The 12586-nt window shown below is 41.0% G+C and overlaps 1 protein-coding gene across 1 annotated transcript in view; it reads right to left on the minus strand.

Moving 5' to 3' along the window:
• Positions 1–484: 484 nt before the first annotated feature.
• Positions 485–12586, minus strand: part of LOC147690048 (zinc-binding protein A33-like) — a 348579-nt gene continuing 336477 nt past the window's right edge. Inside the window, exons 9-10 of the mRNA XM_086936633.1 lie at positions 9375–9502; positions 485–1023 (exon numbers count right to left, since the gene is read on the minus strand). Of these exons, the coding sequence (XP_086792759.1) occupies positions 485–1023; positions 9375–9502 (667 nt within the window). The remainder of the gene's footprint in view (positions 1024–9374; positions 9503–12586) is intronic.

Here is a 12586-nt window from a genome sequence, read left to right on the forward strand (position 1 = left end):
CCTGAAAAAGGCAGCATTTTTATCTGCATTACTTGATGAATATCATGCTGATATTGGAGTATTAATGTAAATATAAAGTAACCTCAGCTACCTTGAGATGTCTTTGGGCCACTTCAGTAGACTCTCATCTTGTGGATACTTCAATGGAGGTGTGTGTTTTAGCAAGTCTGACTATCAAAAGTCGATCCTTCTCCTTAGGGATAGTCATCAAATTTACTAAAACACTCCAGAGTCGCTACAACTATGGAGTCGATAATTCTGAATCCCTAATTCATGTTAATTTACATAGAGATACATTTACTATAAACAGTAAACAGAGACACAAACACATTCTATTAATATTTATTTAACATTGCACAGTAAAACTGTAAACAAAAGAAACAGTTGGTTAACAATTGCTTAGCAATTTAAGTGGCTTCTGTATGAAATGGTTTACATGCTGAGAAAACTGTAGAACGATTGAAAACAGGAACATATTCACTCTCTACATTTTGAGACAAAAGATCTGAAGTGGGACTCCATGTGTTGCTAAATTGGCATGCCCAATATAAGGGTAGAGATTTCCTGCAAAGGGAAATCGAAAAGTATATAGGTGAGACATTCTTTCAGCGTTGTAAAAGGACAACTGCCCCTCCTCATAGTTGAGGTATACTCCAATCCTCTGAGGTCTCTCACTTTGCGTCAGCATCTGGGTGCCTGAGTCGAGAGTGACAAACTTGGTCTCATTCCGGAGAGAGAGCATCCAGCAGCCATCCATAGGGCAAAATGAGAAGTAACCCTTTCTGTAGATGGATTCACTCACCACACCAATATCACAACCAGATATGTGTCCTACCACCACCTCCCAGTAATGCTTCCCTGACACAATAGCTGCTTGCCCCAGCACACCTAAGCGGCGGCTTAGCCTTTGCTGATTGTCAGGCAGCAGCCGCTTGCTACTGGTGTATCTCACGCTGGTCCTGTCTTCAGAAACGAAAAGACTAGGGTGGGCAGTATCGGGGTTCAGCTTCATGCTTGCAATACCTAAAAAACATATCAAAAAGCTTCAAAATAGTGGTTGAACTCACAACTTTAGGTCTACATCATTTAAAGCCAGGAGTACAATGTTTCAGACCTCATGTTGTACACTATGACAGTAAACTAGAATAAACAATCATCTAGACTAATCCCTTCTGTCTTTCAGTAACACTGCAAACTCAAATGAAATCTAGTTGTATATTCTCCATACTATTTTCACTGTGACTATATTAAAACTTGTTTGCATATTCCTTTACCACTTTGCAACATCCACTCATAGTGGGAGGCATTCTTGAACAATAAGGGCACGTTCTGAACAGAACATGTTTCATGTGTGCTTCCTATTTGTGCACTGCACGAACCCTACGGCTCGATGGGATATATAGGTTTAATATAGTGCAATATGAAACTGAGCAACTCAATCAAAGAAACTGAAAAGATCACTCTGGAAAAGAAAGAAAGATAAATCAAACTTAAATCTGAGAAAATGAAAAGCCAAGTCAGCCTTCCATCAATCTGAGTTCGCCAAACTCAGATTCAGTAAATCTTATAATAATAAAAGCAGCTTTGCAGCGCTTAGAAAGGGCAGAAATGTGATATGAAACAAAGTAATACAAATAAGTTATTGTTTAAATTATGATGTAAAACTGGCAGCTGTTTAACTGATTTGCCAATGTGGTACAGATAGAAGACTAGTTTTAAGATTGTCTAAAAAACATAACTTTACAGTTCTCACTGACCTGCAAATAGTGATGTGTTGTCACCTCTAAAAATTATATTTGCTCTCTTACACTTACTTCAAACCTCATCTTAGTCTACATGTAGAAAACAAAAGCCAGCTGGAGTGCCTTTTAATGTTCCTTGGTCAAGGATGACAGAGGAACAATCGGAGGACGGTGTACCGTCCCATCCTATCATCAAAGATGATGGAGGCTGACATTCATTCAGTAGTGACAAAGATCCAACCAAAGGAAGAGGCAGCTTTCTAAAACACCAACGTTACTACAGACTAAGTGATCCACCGAGAGGCAACAAGAACATGCAGATTCCTAAAAGCCATCCATGTTACAGACTATGGGCCAATTCACAGAACTAACATGAGACAAAATCCTAAACTTACTACTTTTGGTATTCACAGAAGGCATTTAGTAGTACTAAAGTTAGGATTTTGTCTTAAGTTAGGATTTTGTTTTAAATTAGGATTTAGTCTTATGACCAAAACTTATTAAGTAGAAAAAGCTTTAATCGATTTTTGTAAATTAAGAAATCATAAAAGCAACAGCATCAAAAATCAATAAACATGTACATACGTAAAACAGTACAATGAAAGAAATACGTAACAATATGTACATTGAATTAACAACATAGTAAATTTTTCCTTTTTAAAAAGACACTCTTTAAAAAACTAGTCATAGTTGCCACACAAAATTCATCATTTAGTAGCTGGAGATACAACAAAGCAGGACGACAATGTCGCCATGGGCCATATTTATTCAGTAGAGGTTTGATCCAACGGGCTCTTTCATTTTGATAAAAACCACAAAAACAGATCACGTGCAATGTTGATTGATCAGAACTCCCGTCACAGGGACAGTTGATACGTTTTTTTGACTAATCATTAGTTTGAGGGAAAGACACTAAGCGGTAAAAAATATCAAATCTAAATCTGGTGAGTAGGTACCTATCAAAGCCCCCAGAGCACCAGATCAGATAAGACTGCATATTGTCAGAGGTGAGCAAAGAATAGTGCCGCAATACCGAGACTTTGTTCAACTCAACTGCTAACCTCAAAGATTCCAAGTGAGCCCAACATTCTTTCTTTAGGGCTGCCCTTGTGATCCTACATAATCCCTTCGGATCGATATAATACTCAGGTTTGCCTAAGTCATGGCAAAACTTTCGAATATAAGTTAACCATGGTATTTTATGAGAGTTATCAAGGGCCATTAAGTCAAGGACAGTTCTCTAGAATCAAGTATGCCCCAGACGCCTGCCCCATATATCGCTGTACTTACACATTTGGCTGAATAAATCTTAAGTAAAATAACTGGGGGTCTTTTTCCTATTTTACGCAAAAAGGCCATAAGTGCTGCTGTGGCCTTTTTAAACGATAAAATTCTACTCCTAATTGCTGGGCCCCAGTGTCCAGCACCCTCCAGAACTACTCCCAAATATATGAAAGTTTTAGTGGTCTGCACTTTATCCCTACCAGCAAGGAGTTTGCATGTTTTGGACTTTCCTCTGGAACAAACCATCGCAAAGGTTTTCTTTACATTTAGGGACAAACCCCTAGAATCCATAAAATTAATATACGTATCTTGGGCTAGCTGCAGACCCCTCTCGGTTCTGGCCATAATAACGGCGTCGTTCGCATATAGTAGGGACGCTATTTGTTTAGAGTTGATTCTGGGTGAATCAATAATCTTGGACTCCAGGACCTCTTCAAGATCATTCGTATAAAGATTAAAAAGTAGGGGCGCAAGGACACATCCTTGTCTCACCCCTCGTTTCACATAAAATGGCTTGGTACATTCCCCACTGACACCAAATCTCACCATTGCCCTAGCCCCAGCATAAAGTTGCCTTAAAAATGAAATAATGGGCTCATCAATTTTAGGATTTTCCAACACCTCCCATAAACGATCGTGCCTTACACAATCAAACGCGGCACTAAGATCAACAAATGCCGCATAAAGTTTTTCAGCCTTAGCCTGTACATATTTCCCTTGGAGGAGTGTAAAATTTAAAACCTGTTCAACAGTGCTCATCCCTTCTCTAAAACCATATTGGACCTGGGATAGGACTCCTACATCTTTGGCCCATGATAATAATCTGTTTAGGACAACCCTTCCCACTATCTTCATAAAAGAATCAAGAAGGGAGATAGGATGATAACACAAAGGATTCTCTCTATCTCCCTTCTTGAAAATGGGAATGATGATGGAGTCGGACCAAGTTTTAGGGAGGCCCAGCTCACCGCTTGCATCCATCACTCTTTTCAGGATAGGGGACCATAAATCAACCGAGTGTTTAAACAAATCAATAGGTACCCCATCAATACCCGGGGCCTTACTTCCCTTGCTCTGCTCTATGGCTAAGGTGGATGTACCATGTTACAACGCATACCATTACAACTACCTACTATTACAACGCGACCATTACAACGCATACCATTACAACGCATAGCGCTTTGAGGTGCTGGATAGTGGTAAGTATAATTTACTATTCTAACTGCAGTCCCCGTGGACACTAGGGAAGGTGTTGGATAGTAAATTATACTTATTCCCTATCCTAGAGCGCCCCCCAACCCAATGCGTTGTAATGGTATGCGTTGTAAAAGTTGCGTTGTAATAGTAGGTAGTTGTAAAAGTTGCGTTGTAACAGGTGTATAACGGCTAAGGTTATTTCACCAGATGAAATTCCCAGATTAACTTGCTTAAAGTACCGAGTTGCCTCTTTTTCAATACCCTCCATGTCAACTAATTTTAGGGTCTCCCCAGGGTTACAGACTTCCGAGAAGAAGTCGATCCAGGAAGTTTTGCTAATGGCAACCTTTATCCTCGCGTTCGTTGATGTACTAAAAAACGGTGCATTAACTGCACGCCAGAATTGGGCACAATCCTTAGATTGGGCAGCAAGAACCAAATTGTTCCAGGCCTCCTGTTTGATGTTTTTCTTACAGTTACTTCTGGACAATCGATAGATTTTTCTGCAATTTGCTACCTCTACTGGGTACCTAATCCTTTTGTGAAGAGCAACCTTCAAGAGGGAATGTGCCTTAGAACAGGCCGCATCAAACCATGTATTAGTCGATGTCTTCAGAGAAGAATCTCGCCCATTCCGTGACAAACTATCTCTGATATTGTGTGAGATAGTTTCAAAAGCTTTCAGCACATCTTCGCTAGAAGTCTCTTCATCTAAACACCTCTCAATTTGGGCAAGAGATCCACTGACAATCTTATTGTGCATGATCTCTGCGTCGATGTAACTCCATTTAATAGTATACCCGTTAAGTCTGGGCATTTCACAAGATTTCAGCCATGACAGTCTCTCTATCAGGGAATTGTGTTGTGCCTGTGGAAATCGTATGGAAAAGGAGAGGGGAAGATGATCGCTAAACCCTACCGGGTGGGTGAAAAAATCTGTATACCAGGAGGCGTGACTTTCAGAGGCTATGATATAATCAATAGTGGTACCGTAACCTCTCCCCGCAAAAGTTGCACCAAAATCAACACAGGGAGTGCATATTCTATTTACAAAGTTTAAATTATGAGATGCTATCAGTTCATTCAATGAATCCCCCCCGTCCTGATGGGAAAAATGTGGGGACAGATCATCTACACCTTCCCCGATAAATCCACACCCCCCTGCTGTTAGGTCACACAAATTAAGGTTAAGGTCCCCCCCACCTACAATAATACAATCCCTCCCCTTTGGGACACGAGTCCCCTGTAAAGCCTTGTTCAGTGCAAAAACCGTATCATTTAATATACATTTATTCGGGTTATTATAGATGTTAATCAGAATAATATCAGCCTTTACAGCCAACCGTATTGAGAGAATCTGAAAGTGACTTCCCTGGTTAACTACCTTAATTTTCACAGCAAACTTATTAAGTTTAACTTAAGTTTAATTTAAGACAAAATCCTAACTTAAGACAAAATCCTAACTTTACTACTACTAAATCTCTTCTGTGAATATCAAAAGTAGTACTTTTAGGATTTTTGTCTCAAATTAGTTCTGTGAATGGGTCCCTCTGTGATCCACCAAGGGATAACATGGTTCAGCCAGGTAAAACGTCAATCTTAGCAGATGCTATGCGTTCCACAATAGAGTGATCAATGTGCAGCTAGTGTAAGAAGCAGCTTCATGAACCCATCAGAGATAAACAAGAACACAGAATGTTGCCGAGGTGTAGTCAGGCATCAAATACATCTATCTATCTGAGGCTACTTTCTTCCACTCAGAAGAGACATGGCACACAATCAGTGGTAGAAATAAAAAACAGCAAACTTATATGAAGCTGTGTGGCCCACCGAGAAGCATAAGTGTGAACCCAAAGAAATACAAAGCTTTCGAAAATACTAAGGTTATCTGATGTTATATGATCAGTAAATGATTGACTGGGGGCAATCGGCGGTAGACGCAGACTCCTCAAAAACACTACAGTTATCATAAAATATGTGGCCCAAGAAGGAGAGACAGACTACTACTGAGGAAGGTGCAGCTTCCTAAAAATCATCAAACTTACCAGGGACTACGAGGTTCAATCAATGGCGGCAGGGTTGCAACCAAGTGGAGGTATTGAATTTATCATAACTACACGGTCCACTCTGCAGTGGCATAGGAGCAGGCAGTATAAGAAACAGCTTCCTAAAATTCCCCAAGTTTATAAGCGATTATGAGGCTCACTAAGGAGCGACACAGTGCAACCACTGGCAAATGCACTTTACCAACCATAAACAATGCTATTACTGTCTATCTAAATAACCCAGGTTCTACAGAGTATGCACCTTCCAAAGTAACAGCAATGTTATCAGAGGTTGTATTTGCACGCAGAAGTGACACAGTAGAACCAATGGAAGAGGCAGCCTCCTCAATTACACAAATGTATCATAAGTGATGTGGTTCACCAATAAGCATGAGGATGCAAGCAGTTAAAAATACAATTTTCAGAAAGCTATTAATGTTATCAGAGGTTATACGGTATACTCAGGATTGTCAGGGTATGACTGGGGAAGCCGCAGTGATATGGAAAGATGTCAATATCATGTATCTGTATAAGTGGGATGTTCGCTGTAGTGGAGCAGCGCTAGACGTAACTCGCCTGTGCCCTCTGACCTTGGGAGCCGTGCTGAGGAGCCGTGCTGAGAAGCCGCGAGGAAGAGACGCTCTCGGCAGTTGCGGTAAGATCGGGCCAATTGCACTGAAGAACATCGTACTGAGCCGCAAGAAGGAGACGCCCGCAGCTAACGCGGTAAAACTGTGCTTTTGATTTGGGGAGCAGCGAGAGAGAAACGCTCTCAGTCAATGCAATATGTACAATAAAGCAACCAGGGAGTACCTCTCCACGAGTTATCACGGAGGTAACTGGGTTGTTAGTGGTACTAGCTGAAGAGTATTCTGGCTCTTCTACTTTTGTTCATTTTTGTTTTGTTTATTGCTGAGCACTGAGACTATTGGATAAGGAGTTGAACTCAGCTGTTGAGAGGCTCGTATGGTATACCTTGCTACTCACAAAAGAGAGAATAGATACATTGTATCCAGAGGATTACCGAGGACTTGTGCATTGTTTATCAGAGCAGGAAGAGACAGCAGTTAGGGAGCTAATTAGCTTCCTATATATATATATATATATAGGGACTAAGACTATTGCTCTTCAGAACTGTGTTCTCTGAACTCTTATGTTTCTTTTACCTTTGCTTTATTTTTTCCTTTTTTGTGCCCTTTTTCACTCGGATGTTTGTGGTAGCAGATATCAGTGAGTAGCCTACTCTCCTTTATACATATAGTCTATGATAGTAGACAGTGAAGGGGGGGTTGTACTTACCAGTGTTTCTTGTGTCTCTATGCAGGAAACAGAATGCAGACATAATGAGGAATACCTAACCTGTCTTCGCCTGCAGTAGATGGTTTCTGGCTGTCAGTCCGTTATGTTTTATTTCTCCACTTTTCCCCTTCCCTGGGTGAGGTCCTCATAGAGGAGTGTGTGTACATGACTCACTAGGGGGGGCGCTCCTAGGGAGGGGAGAAACTAGCTACTACATCGCTCCTGCTGTACCTGATTCATAAGGTTAGTCAATCTGCCGAATTTGTCACACTGTGCTAACCCTCATGCAAGTTTCAAAATATCTGCCAATGTTCCATTCCTCATGTATGTGCCCCTTTTGCATCCTTTCCACATGTCATGCCAGTAGCTCATGTCTCTGCAGTGCACAATCCCTGTGCTGTTGTCTTTGACTCTACCAGTTACCTAATCTCCAGGTCCCTTCCTCACTGAGTCATAGGATGAAAGATATAACTCACTGATGATGCCAAAAAAGGCTAAAATTATTGAGGGACTCCTTGTATTCTCTTATGGAGGGGGCTGGCCTGGTATTCTGGGATGGGGTGTTCCCATGAGGAACAGAGTGCTTAAGGCCAGCCTCTTTCTATAGTTGCTCATTGGGAGAAAAAACCTATTGGGTGGAGTCCTACCCTGGGGTTAGAATACTTGCAAGCGCTCCCCCATCCCATTTTGTGAGTTTGATGTAACGCCCTATATTTCCAAGTGTAAGCCTCAGCACGGGTCCATTGTTCAGTGAGCCATAGGCTTGAATATATGACGTTGCAACCCATGCATTTACAATGCTGCCAGCACAAAAACTGCGTTGTTACCACGCGTACCATTACAAAGCAAGTCATTACAACAACTTGCTGTAGGGGTGGGGCGGAGGCACTGGAGTTTGGAATCGTATAACTTACTATTCCAACTCCAGTCGGTGCAACAGTAGGGAAGGTGTTGGATTGAAAGCACCCTAGAGCAAGTTGTTGTAATGACTTGCCTTATAACAGTTTGTGTGGTGACAACAAGGTCATTGTAATGGCACCGCGTTGTACCGACATAACAACACAGTCGTTGTACTGGCAACTTTGTAATGGCACCGTGTTGTACCGACAGGGTAGTAAATGCTTTTTCCTGTAGGCTCGCTACCTCACTGACAAGTTCTAATATGGCTGAAACTGGTCTAGGATACCTTGTGTTCTCTTCGGGAGGTGTCTCTCCTGGCATTTCGGGATGGACTGTTCCCATGGGAAGAAGGGTCAAGTTTAATTTGCATTGCACAGGTCCCTGCCTAGAGTGGCAAAGTGGAAGAAAAACAATGGTTTGGCATTCTACCTCAAGCAATTGTTTAATCCCCTTGTTTGCTTCTCCCCACGTCACTCCATGTGTCTTGTTGTGGCTAGTTATCTGTAAAGTTGTACCCAGCATGTATTTTACCAACAGTCGTTTTCACACTTGCTCTTCTGGATTATGTTTTAATGGTTCTGGTTGGGCATCTACATGTGACGTGGCAATCAGCTGACATGCACAGTGTTTGTTAAATTCAATCTACTTTAGCAGAAAATTAGTAATGCATGCATACTGTAAATTCCGGCATCTGTTAAGCCTTTAAGATTTTTAAGTATTCTCAAATCGCTACATCACCATCCTCACAGCAGAGATGTTACAGGAAGTCATGTCTGTACATTTTACACCATTTCCTTTACCTCACACCTGTGTATGCAGCACAAATGATATATTTGATAACAAGGTTAATAGTAACATTCATCATTATATGGGTATCATTTGTTGAATGAAGCTCTGTATTAATTACCTGGGCTAATAGCAGACTTCATTTCCTTCCATACTGTGTACTGAATTGGTCCCTTAAAGCACCCACAGTTTAGTTCCTTTGCGACCACAAATTTCTGAGGGGTGCTTTCAACTTCATCCTGACAGCACCTGGAGTAATAATACAACAGCTTGAAAAGTTGCCCATGAATACATTTTGTGAGACATCTTGACAGGTAAGGGGTGACTTGTACAACTACATCTCAAAGTGCTATGTGCAAAGTGCAGGAGCAGTTAGCATGTTGTGTAAAACTGCCAGGTTTACATCTGCTGTTACAATAATGAGACAACAGAAGGAAGAGGGAGTCAGTTTTTCTAGGTGTGATGCAGGCCAAGAGCTTTTACTTTTAATAAATACACGGCCAAGAGCTTTTACTTTGAATAAATACACGGCCAAGAGCTTTTACTTTGAATAAATACACAATGAATAGGAATCACCTAAGCCCCTTCAGCAACTGGTTGCATTCAAATATCAACCTTCAACCACTGCTTCATACAGGGTCAATACCATTTTGGACCAACCCTGATGAGTCTTTCTCTTTTATCACCATGACATCTGCCATTAGGTGTACTATTCTAAGTCCCAGAGAGTACTTCCACCAAAATGGATGTGTGTTAGACCTGGCATCTTTGCCATGGTTTCCCCAGACTTTTTGTTTTGCCTTCAGGCTTCCTGTTTTTTCTGACTTCGTTTCTCCTGGCTTTAAAACTCTGGGCACTTTACCACTGTTATCCAGTGCTACAGTGTATGCGCTCTCTGCTTTAAACATGGTAACATTGGCTTATCTACAATTGGCATACTAAATTCATTTACAAGTCTCTAGTACAGTGCACTACATGTGCCCAGGGTCGGTAATTTAAATGCTATTAGTGGGTCTGCAGCCCTCATTGGACCACCCACTTCAGTGGCCCTTTGAACATGACATTGCTGAGCATGTGTGTGCAGTTTTAAACCGACATGTCAACCTAGCAAGTTAACTCTCTTGCCAGGCCCAAACTGTTCCTTTTAATACGTATGTCACTACTACATTAGGTCCTGGACAGCCCAAGGGAAGGATGCACTGTTTTTAAAATGTAGAACACGTACTTTTAAGTTTTATATGTCCTTATTGTAAAAAACTCTTACATTCAATTTTCACTACTACAAGGCCTATCTCTTCTATAGGTTACCATTGGGATTACCTTATTACATCTTATAAGTGTAATTTCCAATTGGGAATCACAATTTAAAATCCCAGCTTATGGTGAGGTTAGATTTTAAACTGTAATTCAGAAAATGGCACTTATAAAAAAAGTTTTTATGTAAACAGAGCTTTGGGCCTGTATTCACATGCAAGCTAGGCCACCCGTACAGCTAGTAACAAGAAAAGGTTTGGACGTGTTATTGAATTGAATTACTTAAGACAAACCCCTTTTGACACATAAACAAGGTTTGGATTTTTTTATTTAATTTTTTACTATCACTATTAGTTTATACAGCATACATAGAAGACATAAAATTCATGCCATAGAAAAAGACCATGTGCATTATCATTCAACAATACATCAAATAATGAATACAATATAATTGGCATTTGACAAATACATAAGACATTAACAACACCAACTGACCAGTCCTCAAGTTGGAAAAGGAACAGTAGCGGTGCAGACTTATTTGTGATTTACATTACTGCAACCTGCTACAACCAGCAAGTCGATGAAAAAGGTAAAACAGGCCAAATTCCTTGTTTGCACAATGTATTAATCAGTGAAATTGTAATTGTTACGGCTAGTTGTGTTTGGTCGGACTTATAAAAAGATGGCCTTTTCTTACTTTAGGCATTTGGTGCCTTCTGTCTGTATAAGAGTACATGTCTGGAGTGGGTGACATCTTGGCTTTGTGCATTTCTTCTAGACAGCCACACACAAAGGGAGATTTAGGAGTGATTTATGAGTCATCCACTTCCTGAACTGCTGCCCTCCATAGCCCGAGAGTGAGAAGGACTGGACCTGCATCTCTCCAACCCAGAACCAAAGTGACTCCAAGATCTAGCTGGCTTGCCTACTGTTTGAAGTCTCAGGGACATGAAAGATGTCCAAGCCATCTATGTACAGTACCTGGACTCTGCCATCTGGGAGTCTTGCCTGCCAAGTGGTGCCAATTCAGTCCTGGGTCATTGGAAGTGGGAATAAAATGATGAAACTGTCAAAATCCGCGCATCGCTGTCCCTGTGCCGCTCTGAACCGGAGTATCTCCTTCGATGACAATGCATCACGGCTGCTGCGAGAATCGAGTACAGTGCTTTGCCGTCTGGGCATCCCCTACAGCTTCGACACATTTCTGACTTTCCGCTGCTCATTACAGATGCATTGCCGACATCCAAAGGATCGACGACGACACATCCCCTTCTCTGCTCTTCACATCAGAGCTTCATCGACAACTCAAACAAGGTAATTTGTGGCAGGACAAAGTTGGTGCTTGAATTTGACCCACACTCCATTGCGGTCAGCCTGACCATTTGGATTTGACCCAGTGTAGCACATCCAGATAGCCCCGGGTGGCGCTTTATGCTTTTAACTGCAACATTTCAGTTAAATGTTTAAAGGTTTATAACGTTGGTTCTATTTTTGAACTTTTGTTGACTTGGTCTGGTTTTGTTCTTTAAATTAAGCTCTAATTTTCTAACCCGTTGTGGTATCTGCTCAGGTAGTGGATACACTGTTTTACTGTTTGCAGTGTTGCACAAATTCTTTACAGATTGACGTTTAAGTTAAGCCTGACTGCTCTGTGCCAAGATTCCAGAGGATGAGCACAGGTTAATTTAGGTTGTACATCTGATTTACCCAGACTATGATTTTAGTTCCTGCTTGGACACGGTGCATATCTCTGCTAACCAGAAACCCAATTGCTAAGAATGAGGTAGATTGTTTCCACTAGTATTGGCAGCTGGCCGGGACTATTTTTGGGATTCAAAACACAGCCTGAAAAAAGCATCATTCCCCACTAAAAGCAAAACATTGTGCATGTTAACCAAATGCTTACTTGAAGGATGATTAAATAAGTACATTAATACAATATAATATTTATCAGGTGTTTTTTCCAAGAAAAACATATTTGTGTATAAAAACAGTACATCAAAAACATAAAACATTATTTTACTGGAAAATGAGACCGGGCGTATTACAGTGCACTTTCAGACCGTTCTTGTTTGGTCA

This window comes from Lissotriton vulgaris, chromosome 9 (assembly GCF_964263255.1).
Source record: "Lissotriton vulgaris chromosome 9, aLisVul1.2, whole genome shotgun sequence".
In the NCBI taxonomy this organism is placed as follows: Eukaryota; Metazoa; Chordata; class Amphibia; order Caudata; family Salamandridae; genus Lissotriton; species Lissotriton vulgaris.